Source organism: Macaca fascicularis, chromosome 3 (genome assembly GCF_037993035.2).
Source record: "Macaca fascicularis isolate 582-1 chromosome 3, T2T-MFA8v1.1".
NCBI lineage: Eukaryota > Metazoa > Chordata > Mammalia > Primates > Cercopithecidae > Macaca > Macaca fascicularis.
Window position 1 is genome coordinate 84,773,263 of NC_088377.1, and position 15,482 is coordinate 84,788,744.

The 15,482-nt window shown below is 54.5% G+C and overlaps 1 protein-coding gene across 2 annotated transcripts in view; it reads right to left on the reverse strand.

Annotated features, from left to right (window-relative positions):
- Nucleotides 1–11,605, reverse strand: part of ADCY1 (adenylate cyclase 1) — a 145,560-nt gene extending 133,955 nt beyond the window's left edge. For both annotated transcript variants that reach the window (XM_005551302.5, XM_045389098.2), the window contains exon 1: nt 10,820–11,605. In XM_005551302.5, the coding sequence (XP_005551359.4) occupies nt 10,820–11,458 (639 nt within the window). In that variant the 5' untranslated portion in view covers nt 11,459–11,605. The remainder of the gene's footprint in view (nt 1–10,819) is intronic.
- Nucleotides 11,606–15,482: the final 3,877 nt, after the last annotated feature.

A 15,482-nucleotide genomic window follows, 5' to 3' on the forward strand; every position in this document is an offset into this window, starting at 1 on the left:
AGACAGTCCGCTCCCCACATGTCTCAATACATCCCTGCCCAGAAGATCAATGAATGACACAGTGACCATCTGAGCCTCCCAGAGAGGGTGACACCAGAACCTCAGAACAGCGCCACTTCCAGCTTGTCCACTCCCACCCACAGCACCTGTGACACCAGCCACAAGGAGCCACACCATCAGCTGAGCTCTCAGGCACTGCCCATTTCTCACCCTTGAACAAACTGAAGCCAAGGCGCTTGGCCTAAAAGATGTGCCCACCTGGGCCGGGCATGGTGGCTCATGCCTGTAATCCCAGCACTTTGGGAGGCCAAGGTGGGCAGATCACCTGACGTCAGGAGTTCAAGACCAGCCTGACCAACATGGAGAAACCCCATCTCTACTAAAAAATACAAAATTAGCCAGGCATGGTGACGCATGCCTGTAATCCCAGCTACTCAGGAGGTTAGGCTAAGGCAGGAGAATTGCTGGAACCCAGGGGGCAGAGGTTGCAGTGAGACGAGATCGTGCCATTGCATTGCAGCCTGGGTAACAAGAGCAAAACTTCATCTTAAAAACAAACAAAAAAAAGATGTACCCACCCAGCAGGACCCTGCCAGTGATGAGATCCCACCTAGCACCAGGACATGATCAGCGCTCATAAAACATTTCTGATGTCTGCAGGTACAGATTTTTAAAAATTAACTCTCAGAGGTATTTCAAAATCCTCAGGCTAAGCCAATGTTTCCTAAAATGTGTTCCTTCAGTTAATTACTGACACTGCAGGGTAGGTAGGATCTGAGAAAACAGCTGTCACAGAAAACAAGTTCAACGAACAAGTATTTAAGATCCCTTTTTGAGGCCACGGTTGTTTCAGAAAGGCAAAGCGTTCTCTTAAGAAGAGGCTATTCCTCTTACAGGGGAATGAAGGCAAAGGCACTCATGACTTCCGGGAGCATCACCACTGAACGTGGCTCCAGCACCGGCTCACTGCACTGGCCAGCACATGGTGCACACAGAGGTGACCAACCAGAATGCTCACTGACACATGCTCCCTGGGGAACAGAATGTTCCAGAGCAGGCTGCCCTGACTCCCAGCGCATGCCTGCAACTGCCTGGCATCTCCTGAACTTTCCACCATCCTCCTAAGCAGACTCGCCCTCATCAGCTACATGCTTATTACAATAATGCTGTTTCCAGAGACTAGACAGTAGAGCTGAGAAAACCCACAGGTGCCCCTACAGGCTGGGAGAGAAGCCCTCCTTGAGTGTAACCAGGTGATGCTTCACATGGAAAGACCGGATGCTGGCCACAGGCTGGGACCCCTAGACCTGACTCCAGACTGTGTGGTAGGTGGGGCGCATGGGGGTTAAAGAATGCAGTATTAAACAGGTTTAGCGAGAAAGCACTGAGCCCAGTTGCCAGGGAAGGGCACTAGAAGGACCATGTCCAGGGACAAGAGGTCAAGTGAGTCCTTAGGGCTAGTGGGCAAGAGACAGCCAGAGGACCACAGTTAGAGATATACAGCAGGGGGCAGCAGGGGGCTCTGTCCCAGGCACAGCCCTGCTGTGAAGTGGCCATCCTCTTTGTCCACAGTGGGTGTCTGACATCCCCACACTCGGACATGTGATACCTTGGGCCCCGTGCCACCTGCTGTGTAAACAACAATGCCCCATCCATCAGAAGCATCAGTGCTCCTGGGAAGTGGGGGTCACCAGAGCCAGGGTGTGCCACATGCAGCAGGACTGCAATCAGGTGAACCAGGTCAGTAAGAAAAGGGCACTCAGGGCCTGGCATGGTGGCTCACACCTGTAATCCCAGCACTCTGGGAGGCCAAGGTGAGGGATCGCCTGAGCACAGGAATTCAAGACCAGCCTGGGAAACATAGTGACACTCCGTATCTACAAAAAATAAAATTAGCCAGGCATGATGGTGCACTCCTATAGCTCTACCTACTCTGGAAGCTGACGCAGGAAGATCACTTGAGCACAGGAGTTCAAGGCTGCAGTAAACCATGATAATGCCACTGCGCTCCAGCCTCGGCTACAGAGAGAGACCTTGTCTCAAAAAAATAAATAAATAAATAAATAAAAGCAGGGCGTGGTGGCTCATGCCTGTAATCTCAACACTTTGGGAGGCCGAGGCAGGTGGTTCACATGAGGTCAGTTCGAGACCAGCCTGGCCAACATGGAGAAACCCCATCTCTACTAAAAATACAAAATTAGCAGGGCATGGTGGTGCATGCCTGTAATCCCAGCTACTCAGGAGGATGAGGCAGAAGAATTGCTTGAACCTGGGACTCGGAGGTTGCAATGAGCCGAGACCATGCCATTGCACTCCAGCCTGGGCAACAAGAGCGAAACTCCATCTCAAAAAAAAAAGAAGGGGGAAAATAAAAGAACACTCAGATGGCCAAGCACCGGGGAGCCAGGCCAGTCAAGCACAATGCATCTGTATTTTCTCAGGCTGAGCCACTTCCCGAAGGCTGAAGAATCTACTTCAGAGAAGAGTCTACTTCGGAGAAGGAAACAAGGAAACACTGTACTCTGATAAAAGAGCTGCTCTGTATTTTTAGAATCAAAACAAAAAGTTGTACTCAGATTCAGAATGTGCACCAGCATGGACTTTCTCCTCTATGGGGCTCGGAGGCTGTACTGTAGGGCTCCCAGCATTTCTGGGGACCCCATCACACTGCTGGCAGCATCCTGTCCACCTGCTCCCAGGTTCCTCTGAATGTTGCCAATGCTATTGCACTTGTATGCACACACAAGCATACATGCATGAAAACACATGCACATGTAAGAACATATGCATGCACACATGCACATGGGCATGCCCTGACACACAAACATACACATCCACACATGATATGTACACACAGTCACACGTATCCACATGCACATGTGTGCACACAGGCACATGCCCACACAGAAGCCCCACCCAGAGAGCTGTGTTCAGGCTCTATGAAGTCACACCCAAGCTCTGGGAAGCAGACAGCTCTTCTCAGCTCCAGGCTTTCTTCCCAACCCAAACTGAAGGCAGAGTGAACACTAAAGCCTGGAGATCAAAGCAGTTCCTGCCATCCCTTTAATCCAGGGAGATGGGATTGTTCCAGGGTCTGCGCTGCCTTCAGCACAAAGCCAGAGATGGGCCGCGGCGGTGGGCTCCTATTCTTCTTGCCCTGCCCCCAGGGATTCTCCCACACCTCCTACATCCTTCCTGGGGCTAGCATCTCTGCACAGCAGAAGGAAACACGCATGGGGTAGAAGGACAGATGGGACCCCCTTAGCAAAATAATGCAGAAGACACCCCATGCTCCACTGAGAAAAGAGCCCAGGTCAGCCTGAAGAGGGCACAAGGAGCCGAAGGGTTAAAGGGGACAGAGGAGAAACGCTGGGAGGGAGAACAGGAAGACTGGGTGGTAGAGGCAGGCCTCCCACCCCGCCCCCCAGCCCCAGGTGCCTGCCCTGGCCTGCACTGGAGAGGGGCACAGCCAAGTGGCAGGCAGCCCCACTCCCTTCCCTAAGGAAGGCTTTAGAGTCCTAGCCTGTCCCTGCCTCCAGAGCTCCCAAGTCCCATGTAGACACGCCTGCCCTCCCACCAGCCCTCACTACACCTCCGTGATGCAGGTAAGGCTGGCAGCCTGGCTTCCCTTCACAGGCCAGATTCTGGGATTGCCAAGGTCACTGAGCTGGAGGTGCGGGAACTGGGCTTCAACCCAGGTCTCTGTGGTGGTGCTGCTGAGACACAGGGCACAGGCTGCCCTCCCTCAGAGACCAGGATGGCACATCTACTCATAAGACCCACATACTAGTAACAGTGAAGTGAGCGTAGGTGAGCGTGAGCATGTGAGTGTGCATTAGTTTACGAGTGTGCATGTCAGTGCACTTACTGTATCAGTGTGCAAATGCGCATTGCTTTGTGTGTGAACCTATGTGAGTGGCTGAGCATGCATGTATTTGTGAGTGCACTGTGGGAGTGTGTGAGCTAGTGTGTAGGTATAAAATGAATGTGAGGGTGCATGTGAATATGTAAGTGCATGCACACAAGTGGGCATGGATGTGTGAGTATGCACTAGTTTATAAGTGTGAGTTTCTGTGTGATTATGTGCATGCATGTTTGGGGGGAGAATAAGCGTGAGTGTATGCATCTGGGAGGGTTTTTGTGTGGGTACGTGCATGTATGGGTGTGTGTGTGTTTATGTGTGTGTATGAGCATGTGTTTATGCATGACCATGTGTGTTTGCATATGTTCATGCAAAGAGGAGGGATGGATATAACTCATATGCTTACATGGAGAACAGGAAAGGTCTGTTCCCATTACCTTGCTCAGCCCCTCAGGGTAAAGAGAGGACCTGTGGTGGTGTGAACTCCCCAAGGGGGTTATGTGGACATGGCTAGGTGGCCAGGCTGCTTCTCCTGACCAAACCCTTGCCCAAACCCCTGCCCCTGCCACTTCAGCCCCCATGCTGCTTGGGGTTCAAAACCCAGCTGAAAAGGGGTCAGCCTGGCATCATGGCCACAGGGATGCCTGTCTCCACTGTGGACGCATGGCCACCTCTGACTGGGGCTGTTCCACAGGGTGTTCCCACTAGTACAGTTTGGCAGAGAACACTTGGGCTGAACACACTATGCCAGCCACCTGCATTTTGGGGGTCTCTCCGAACATTTGAGCAAGACCAGCACCTCACTGCAACTATTCAGTTTTACTAAGTCAGAGACTAACTAGTAGGTCATCAGCTACATACAGCTATGTATGTAAGTGACAGTAAGGGGTAGGTCCCACTTCACTGGGCCCAGAACAGTGTGGAGAGGACAGGGAACGCCTCCCAGGCATAATCCATTCATATTAACTGGAGGATGTATCTGTTCTACAAAACCACAGGAGGGAGCTACTGTTCCCTTTGGTGAGGGAGAAACTGAGGCATGGGGATCATCCCAAGCCCAAAGTCACACAGATACACTAGAGCCACTGAAATGCCAGGAGAGTCACCCACCTCACATGCCCACCCTCTTCCGTCTGAGTCAGGAAATGGTCCAAGGACATTTCTGGGCATCTGCAGGAACCTGTGAACCTAAGGAGTTGATTCCTGGCCCTCTCAACCTCAGAGATGTGACAGGAGAGGGACATCGACCTAAAACCACCATGAACCCCAAAAGGGCAGGCAAACAACTCTAAAAGCCAGTGGTGACAGTGGCAAGCAGACACCACCGACTGGAGTCTAAGTGGTCCCCTCGGGTCCTCACACAGCCCTCAGCCCACTCCAACCTCCTTGTGGCCACACTCAGCACTGCTCTTGGGAGAAAGGGCAAGTCCACAGTGTGGTTTTGCCCCACTTGGGCCTTTGTGGGACTCGCCCCACTACTCTCGCTCGCTCACAGCCCTGTGCTTGGTCCAGTGATCCTGGCTGAGCGCCTAGTCCACAGGGAAGCCACCTCAAGCGGTTAGGCCTGGTCTGTCCCCTGTGTACACCTTCAAAGGTCACCTGAATATTCCCCCCTGCAGGATTACAGTCCGAGTTATTGACCAGGGTCTCGCCAGTAGACTGCAGCTTCTCAGAGGAAGGGAGGTCTTATTCCCCCGGTAAACCAGCCCCCAGCTCAAGCCTGGCACCTAAACACTGTGGGGTCATGGGAACCATCGAAGAGAGACAGGGAGGCCCCAGCAGCTGCAGACTCCACCCACTGTGTCTGCTCCCAGCTCTTCTCAGGTCCGTGAAGGAGCTGCCCCCTTGCCCCTCAGTCCATCAGTGCGACCAGACTCAGCACGGGTCTAGGACTCCTTCCACAGTGCAGCCCCTGCTGGGCACATTGTGGAGGGGCAGAGAAAAGCCCCTGGGCCCTCCAGCCCACCTCAGAGGTGGAGTGAATGGGAGCCCCTGGCCCAATGTCCAGGACCATTCTCCCTCTCTTTTGTCCAGACCCATTTCCTGCTCACCCTCATCCCAGCTGCCCTGACAGGGGCAATTCTGGAAGCTTTTTAAATTAAAGTTAACAGCCCTTGAGGGAGGATAAGCCGGGGGGTGAAGGGAAATGGTCCAGGGGAACCACCCACCCCTACGAGAAAAAAGGGGGGAGCAGGTTCCAGGGGCATGGATATCCCCTGCTGTTGTTCCCTAACCACTAAACACAGGTCTGGGGGCAATGTGGAGCTGGAGGGAGCAGCAAAGCTGAGACAGGACTGAAACTAGACTCGCGAGCACAGGAACGTGGTGGCCATGCCCAGGACAGCAGCAAAACTGACCTCAGGAAGAGTGTCCAGGCAAGGACAAGGAGACTACCTTCAGGTCACCAGGCTGCCACACAGCAGGGGGCAGGGAAGCCCACTCCCTGCCTTCACACAGTCTGACCCCTGTGCCAGGAGGAGCAACCCACCTGTTACCCTCCCTGACCCAGCTCTAACCCTAGCCCTGTCACTGTAGGCAGTGGCTCCACCAAGGCAGATGGATGCGCAGCAGATGGGTACTCCATGGTGACAGGACCAGGCTGCGGGCCACAAAGATAAGGGGGCGGGTGGGAGGGGAAGTGGAGGAGGGGTCTGTGGGGGAGTAGGGGCCAGCCACAGGAGGTGGGGCCCAGCCAGGGGAGGGACCAGCAGCGGGAGGGGCTGGTGGGGGAGGAGGATCCCAGCTGCAGAGGAAGGCCCAGCCAGAGGAGGGGCCCGCAGGGGAGGTAGGGCCAGCAGAGGGAGAGGCTGGGGAAAGGGAGGCAGAGCATGGGTAAACTGGGAGGAGACAGCGTGTTGGGCAGTGGGCACAGGGAGCGCAAAGGCTTATGGGGCACAGCCTGAGGGCTGGCAGATTGGTGTCACCAGCGCACACCTATGCCGCGAGCTTTGCTATAAACAACCAGGTCATCCAGGGCCCTTGCGCTCTACGATTCTGCATGCTGTGGTTAGGTTGTTTCACCTCCAAGCAACCAAGCCATGGTTCTGAAACAGAGCTCAGACATAACTGGAGCTGCACAGGGAAATTTCAGCTGACTCCCATTTCTCCATGATAATCGTGATTTCTGTTATCCTGCCTACAGCCAAGAACTCGGCAGAAACTGAAATGTATTTCATTTACATTGATAAGCAACCAAATTGAAAGCATATAATTTGCACACTGCAATGGATCCCTACTTCAGAAAAAAATTAAGTAAAAATACAACATCCTGATTCACACTGGTCAAAAAGCGGGTATTTCGAGGCTATGCAGAGTAAAGTAGCAACGAGAGGAAGCTCAGAGCTGGCAGAGACCAGGTCTTCCTCTTGCACACATGTGCTGCACCCTGGTTCTCCCCAGGCAATGCAGGGTGCAGGGTGGGAGAGGGACCCCTGTGGGAAGGACTGGGGCCCTGCCCAGGCCCCCCTTTCCCAAGATTCCAAGCTACTCCCTCTGAGGCTCTCTGAGTCTGTGAATGGCATCACAAGGGGCCAAGCCCAGACATCCAGTGTCTCCCTTTCTCCGCCTTCCTCATCCCCCATGTTCCTTGGCACTCACCCCTACCCCACCCGCATGATCTACAGCCCACCCTGGCAGGCCTTGCCCACTACTGACTGTGAGCAGCCATGGATGTCTTGAACAGGATGCTTTCAGTTCTGACAGGTGCTCAGCTAAATAAAAATGAATTGTATCTCATATAGGTACAATCAGTGACCCAAAAGCAAGGGGCTGGGAGAGGAAAGAAACTCAGTTCTGTCCATTTAGATTTATGGGTACCTCCTCAGTGCTGGCCCAGGTAGGAACAAGGCTGTTCCCCTAAAGACCTCTCTGCTCAGGGACATCAGCATGAAGCACTCCGCCGGGGGAGGAGCTAAGCCCTAGCTACTCAGTTCCACCTGTGCTAACAGTCATGCACGCTAGCTTTCAGAGTTCTCTCCTCTGCCTCCCAGAGTCCTGGGGCAGCTTGGGCTTTACAGGAGAGGAACCAGATGCCCCAAAGCACCCAGGCTGCATTCCCAGAGCCCTGTGCACCCGAAGTGGAACATGAATGCTCTAGAGAACCCTGAGAGTCTTGCTTCAGAGGGGCAAAGGCTCTGGAAAGAGAACACAAGAACTTTCTCCATAGCTCAGAGCAGGGACTTGAACCCAGGCCTCAGAAAGCAGAGGCCTTTTCCAGGCCTCCTTGGGGTTATCCTTGACAAGAAGGCATTTGGGTCTCAGAGAAAGGGGTGGGATTCAAGGGAGGGAGCTCCTTTGCCCCACGGAGTTAACCTGACTCTGGAGCCCACTGGGCTGACTAGTCACTGGGCTCAGCACCAGGAGATCACCGTGGAGATCTCATACTCTGAAGCAGCATCCTGCTATGTAGGCAGTGAGGGAAATCCCCTGCAAAGATTCCTTCGTTCATTCACTCCATCTTTCATCCTCTTTGGGGCATCCACTCCATGCCCAGCATGGCTACCACCTGCCCAAAACTCAGTACGGAGGACAAGGTGCTGTCAGTGAGTGACTGCACTGCACAGTGGCACAGGTCCGAATAGGAGGTGGATGGTAAAGCAGTGAAGAGCAGCAGAAACATCAATGCTGTGTAAATGTGTGTGCCGTCTTCTTCACCATCTCAAGCACCAAATTGCAGAGCTCATAAAGGACAGATTTCACAGGCTCCTGGAATTCTCTAATTGGAAAACGGAATCCCTGGGGAATCATCTGCCCCATTCCCCACACTGTAAGTTTCCCTGCACTGATCCCCATGTGTTTGTCAATATCACTACCACCTGTATAGACATGTGGACTTGAATAGAACATTCTAAAGAGGCCAATATGTGCTTTTCCAATATGAAGTGCTTGTCTTCACTACAACCCTGCAGGGGGGCCATTCTGCCCTTTACACAGGTGAGAAACCTGAGGCTCAGTGAGGGAAGGCTTTGGATTGCCCAGGGAGTCACAGCTAGCAGGAGTACCCAGATGTCTGCTCCCTAAGAATCCTTGCTCCCAGGATGGGCTTCCTTCCCCACTACAGTGACAGTCATAGGGACTCATCTTATCCCAGGGGGAGGGGCAGAGCTGTGTCCAAAAACTCCTTTACAGACTCTCTTCCCTCCCTCTCTTTTTTAATCTTTAATTCTCTAAAAGAAATGACTAGAGGCTATATAGGAATGTCTTTATTTTAAAAGAGAAAGACAATAATGCAGCCTTTTATTACACCAGCTGACTCCCTGGTGTAATAACACAGAGAGAATGCAGTGTGGCTGGGAAGGGACCAAGCTCAGCCGCTCCCTATTCCCGAGCTGCCCCTGCATCTGGTCAGATTGGGGAGTCTTGCGGTTGCAGGTCTGGCTGCGGGGGCCAGCACGAGGCCCAGGCTAAACACAAACAGATGGGGGGTGGGGGCGGTAGGAGATACAGGAATGCCCCCTGAGAATGGTCAGGCAAGGCCCACGTGCTGCCCACAGGAGGCTGTGGAAGAGGTTGTGGAAGAACCCCAGCCTCCTTCTCCTCCAGGATATGCAGTCCTCTGGCTCCTTTCCCCTTTCCTCAGCCTTTAGCCATCCTTCTGTGCCTCTGCCCTTCACCTCTGCCTCTCTTCCTCTCTTCCTCCGATGCCCTCTTTGACAATTCTCCATGTACTCCTGTCTTCTTCCCTCCCGCCCCTTCCCATGGGTTGAGCACATGCTGGTCTCTCTCTGACCCTAACACACAAGTCCAGTGATGTGTCTATACCTGTGCCAGGTTCAGCATCTCATGGCTCCTCTGTGTGCTGCCCCTGGCATCACCGTCTAAGGACACCTCCTTAGATCTTTGGGTGCTGGTCCCCTGGGGCCAGGCTGTGGGACTCCTCACCACCGCCCCCCAGTTATTCTTCCCTAATCTCCCTGGATTCAGCTTCCCTTCCAACCCCTTACCTCTCCCCAATTTGCTCCCACCACTGCTTCCTTTCCTGAGATGGGCTCCCCCACCCCATTTGAATTCATACCATCCCCCTGCTAAACTGCAGCTACAGGCAGAAACAAAACCCTCCTCAGGGTCTTCCAAATCTCCCCATCCCCCACTCCCCATCCCCATCGCCGCGGCCTGTTGGAGATGGGCACAAATGGAAGCTCTAAAAGCCCTGCCGTGGGGCAAAAGACCTCTGGTCCACGTCCACCTCCCGGCAGTTGAAAGAGCAGGCTCCTCCAGGGCCCAGGAAGAGCCCGCGGGAGGCAGACAGCGTCTTAGTCCTTGCAACCATCTCGCCCGCCCGACTGGGAAGACAGTGACAAAGTTCGGGCGCAGAGAAGGCAGGGTCAGGGCAACCGCCGAGTGGCAGCGGCAGGGACTAGACTGTGTTTGACCTTGGCAAACCCCACTCTTTCTGGGCCGGAGGCATGTCCACAATATGGTTGCCAGCAAGGCTGGAAGAAGCGAAGTCCTTTCCCACCACCCATATATACTCCCCTCGGGTCTGCAGGGCGGGGAGGCGAGCCCCGCACGCGCTCTAGGTGCGAAGGAGAAGAGCCCCGCGCTGCGCGCAGAGCCGGCCTTGGGAGCCCGCCCTGAGGGTCTCCTCCCCTCGCCCACTTTCAGTCCCTCTGTGGGGATGGGTGCGGCAAAAGACCGGCGGACTCCTCTGGCCGCCGTCTGGCCACTCATCAGCTCCCTGACCTTGGCCAAATCTTTCTCTCTCCACACCTGTCTCCCCTCTCCACACTTCACGCCAGGGGCGCTTTGTGGATTGTAACTCTGAAGAGAGCCCTGGCCAGAGGATGCCAGCCCCGACTGCGTCCCCAACTCACTGGAGTGACCTTGAACACACCCCCAGTCGGAGCCTCAGTGTCCCCACCCGCCGCATGGGAAAAAGCGCGCCCGACTCCGGGCGATCCCAGCATCGTCCCAGCAAGTGTGTCCGAGACCAGATGAGCGGTGCGCGGCTGTACTTACCGTCCTCCAGAGACGTGGGCGCTTGGCGGGGACCAAGGTGGCTGTGACCAGCAAGTGCGACGCAGCCACCACGAGCCCAAAGCCGATGGCCAGCAGGCTGCGCACGGGCAGCAAGGCATAGGACACGAAGGTGACCAAAAGGAGCTGCCAAACCCCTTGTTCGGCAGCCGCTGGCCCCCCAGCGGCCCCGGCGGAACCCCGGGCGGGGCCGCCCAGGGCGAAAGGACAGCAGAGCAGCGCGAAGGTGAGGCTGAAGAGCAGCGCCAGCTGGCCGACCTGCTGCAGCTGGGGCACCTGCAGGGACCGGACGTTGGTTACCACGAGCAGCGCCAGGAAAAGGACGCAGTGCACCGGGTGCGAGCCCTTGGCCAGGCCGGGCGCGGGCCCCGGCGCGCCCAGCAGCTCAGCCAGCGCCAGCGCGCCCGCCAGCAGGCTGAGAACGGCCAGCGCCTTCAGCGTGGCCGCCTGCTCCAGCCGCAGCGTGTAGCCGCGGAACAGCGCCTCCAGCTCTGGGCAAGCGAACTCCTCGTCGCACGCCCGGAGCCCGCGCCGGCGGCTTGGCCCGGCCGCCCGCTCGGCGCCCCCGGGCTCGCCCGCGCCGCCTCCGCCGCCGCCTCCGCCGCGCGGCGCCCCCGCCATCTCAGCGCCATGCAGCGGCCGCGGCCGCGGGCGCGCCCCTCGCCGGCCCGGGGCGCCGGGGCGCGGGCGGCGGCGCCGGGGCGGGCGGGCGGCGGGCGGCGAGGCGCCGGGGCGCGGGGCGGGCGGAGATGGGGCGCCGGCTGCCCCGCGCGCGCGCCCGGAGCGCGTCCCCTCCCGCCCGCCGCGCCTGCGCACTGGAGCCCGCCCGCGCCCCGACCGCGGTCCTCGGCGGCGACCGCGCTGCGACAGCCGAGCCCCGGGAGCCGCGAACCTGGGCGCGCACAGCCTGCGCCCCAACTCCTGGTCCTGCGTTCCCGCCCGCCGGAGGAGCCGCGTGACCTCGAGTACCTGCCTTGTCCCTTCCAAGCCTCAGTTTCCCCACCGTGCACAGTGGAACCCACCCTCTTGGCGTCACCTGGGGAGTCAAAAATGCTGAAATCCTGCGAAATGCCCTGTTGCGGGGGGAGTTAATCCTGGAAAATATGTGCCTTCCCCCCTCAATAAAACCAGGCCACTCGATTTGAGAGGGGCCCCGCGTCTAACTTCGAACCCAGGGCCATCGCCCCTGCGAGACAGGGAATCGATGTCCAAGGACCCCCGGGGTCAGGAAGAAGGTGGAGGCCTGGGGCGTACGTCCCTTCCACGCGCACGCGGGACCCCCCACCCCCCGCCACTCGGGTGTGGGCTGCGGGAGCTGTGCTGGGGCGGCGGCGGGAGGCGTGAAGTCCAAGAAACAAAGTCCCGGGAGTCGGCCCGAGGGGTTCCTCGTGGGTACTGAACTGAACCAGGATGGGGTCCTGGCAGTGCTGTGTCCTGGGAAGAAGGTCTGAGGCTGTAGGTGCAGAGATGGGGCAAGAGATGAAAGGAAAAGGGGCGCTGCTGTTTGCCTTAACGAGGAGCGTTGCCCAAGAGAGAGCGAAACGTTTTCTTCTAGCACGACAATTGGGAGAAAAGGACCCGCTGACGCATGGGGGTTAAAACCCGCAAGTCGAATTCCACTGCTTACATTCATTCACTGTGAGGGAGACAACTTTGTGCTGGTGCTTCAAGTACATGATGTCATTTGGTGCTCAGCCGGCCTCTGGGGTACAGGCCCCTAGGCTGCCTGCATCCCCCTTACAGTGAGGATCCCTGATGATCAGCTCCCTCCAGGGGGCCTGGAGAGGAGTAGCCACTGCAAGAACCCCTGCCTCCTCCATTACCCGGCTGCTTCTCATCCCCTCAGTATGGCTAGACCAGGAACTGGGATCCCATGAAATCATGGAGACCAGGAAGCTAGGCCCCCTGCAGAAGGCCCCACTCCCAGAAACCCGGATTTAAGGGATCTCGCCCAGGCATTGGTCTATTTTAGAAATGCCCCAGGGATTCCAGTGACTCTTAGGGATTCCACGTGTTGTTATACCGAACAAAGATTAGAATTTGAGGCATTTCCATTTTATCTGGAATCCGTGTCAGGTTGAACCATACAAAATTGCCATTTTTGTAAAAGGGCCAAAGTTGTCACATGTCAACTCTTTCATATACTTCAACTTAATAGTTGCAGATGATGACACCTCTGGGTTTTGTCTAGAGTAGGGGCACTTTCCCATCCCTTGTCCCCAGTAGCTCACACCAAAGGCCCCCAGCAGACACTTGATGACAGCTGGTCCCTCCTCCTGGAATAGCATCCCCAACAGAACATCCTTTCTGAAACCTTTCTGGTTCCTTCTGGCACAGCCCATGGCTTTCTCCCCAGTCCCAGTCTTCCAGGAAAATTCAGACCCACCGCTCTATAGCCTCATTTTCAGTTCATTTGTCTTCCTCCCCTCTTTGAGCTGAAGCCTTCAGAGGGCAGCACTGGCTCTGAAAAGATGGCATGGCCCAACCTCTGTCACTGACTTGAGAAGGCACCTTCTTCTATCCACTAGTCCCCTGCTTATCCCCAAATAGTAGCAAAGTCTGAAGATTTTTCTTTTCAAGTGTTAAGACTGAAGTGAAGATTTTCTTGTTAAGTGGTGTGGTATATTTTTGTATCCTAACAATTTTATTAAAGAAAAGCTAAACAATATCCAAAAATGATCAAACTACATGAAAATGAAAAACGTATGATGAAGTTATCTGGGTGCAAAGTTTACAAATAAATGGCACCTTCTTTTTACCTGTTTTGGCTCTCAACTCTGTCCTCACTCAAAGAATGACATTCAAACGGGTGCAGTGGCTCATGCCTGTAATCCTGGCACTTTGGGAGGCGAAGGCAGGGGGATCATTTGAGTCCAGGAATACAAGAGCAGCCTGAGCAACATATGGAGGCTAATCTCAACAAAAAATTTAAAAATTAGCTGAGTGTGATGGTACGTATCTGTATTCCCAGCGGCAAATGAGTTTTAAGAGAGGCTAAGGTGGGAGGAATACTTGAGCCTAGGAGTTTGAGGCTCCAGTGAACCATGATCTTAAAAACAAAAAAAAAAAATCATTGGCAAGATTGGCAGCAATTGCTTTCAAACGAGGTTATAAGGATTTAGATTAGGGTTTGGACGGAAAGAGGTTTACTCATAGGTACAGTACCCTTTGCTTATTGCCACACATGCTTGTCCTGATAAAGGATCCAGGGCTACATGGTGTGGTGTGGTTTACATGTCATTCTCATGTCTGTAGTTCTCATTGATGCTCCATGGCATCTTGGGAGGCAGATTTTATCACCCTCATTTTGTTGATGAAGAAGCAGAGATCTAGAGATGCTCTGGAGCTGGCCCCAAGGCATAGAGAGGACCAGATTCTGGTGGGAATCTGGGGGTCCTCCAACTCGTGTTGTTAAACCCTGGGAGGGGTAAGAATTGAAAATTGTTATTGTCAGTGGTATGGACTTGAGCTGTAAATATGTTAATACTATCTCCGCATTTCCCAGGTTGGAAGAAGAAGGCCTTCAAATGGGCAGTCTGCACCAGGCATAACAGGGAAATTATCTGAGATACAACGAAGTGATTGCAAGGTGTCCTCTTAGTGGGTGTCAAAAGTTGAGTTGTGGTCCCCTCTCCCCATCATTCATATGCTGAAGTCCTAACCCCCACCTCAGAATGTGGCCTTATCTGGAAATAAGGTCATTTCCAATGTAATTAGTTAAGATGAGGCTACACTGGAGTAGTGTGGGCCCCTCCTCCAATATGACTGGTGTCTTATAAAAAATGTGGACACACAGACAAACAGGGAGAACACCGTGTGAAAATTGGAGTAATACTGCCACAAGCCAAGGAACTGCCAGAAACCAGGAGAGATGCTCCCCTGGAACCTTCAGAGCAACCAGCCCTGCTGACACCTTGATCTCGGACTTCCAGCCTCCAGAACTTCAAAACCGTAAATGTCTGTTGTGTAAGCCCACCCAGTCTGCAGTGGGTTTGTATGGCAGCCCAAGCCAACAAATACACCTAACATATAGTCTACCCTGGCTAAGGTTTTGTGTTGCACTGGGTAAATAAAGAACAACAGCCAAGGGTGGGGGAGGGGAGTGCTGTGAGGACCACAGTGAGCGATTCTGCTCTTCGGGGGAGCACCTGCCTCCTTCATCAGAGGCCAGCAAATAGCAGGGTACCATCATTCGCGACATTGTGTCTGCACATCTGGGAGAATGGGCATGCAATTACTTCCGTATAGCCACAGATACACTTCTCCTCAATAAAAACAAACTCGTTGGATAATTTGAGCCTGCTTGTTCACATGGTGGGGGCTCTAGTTCTTTCCCCCTCTCTCCCCAATATGGGAGGCTGGTGCCTTATTCAAGACATAACTGCAACGCTTCTTTTTTTTTTTAACTTATTTTTTTAGATTCAGGGGGGTGCATGTGCAGGTTCGTTACATGGGTATATTTCACGATGCTGAGGTTTGGGGTACAGATATCTCCCAAGTAATAAGCACAGTGCCCAATAGGTAGTTTTCCAGTCTATGTCCCCCTCCCTCCCCATCTAGCAGTCCCCAGTGTCTATGGTTCTTATCCTTTTGTCCATGTATATTCAATGTTTAGCTCCCGCCTATAAGTAAGAACATGTGGTAT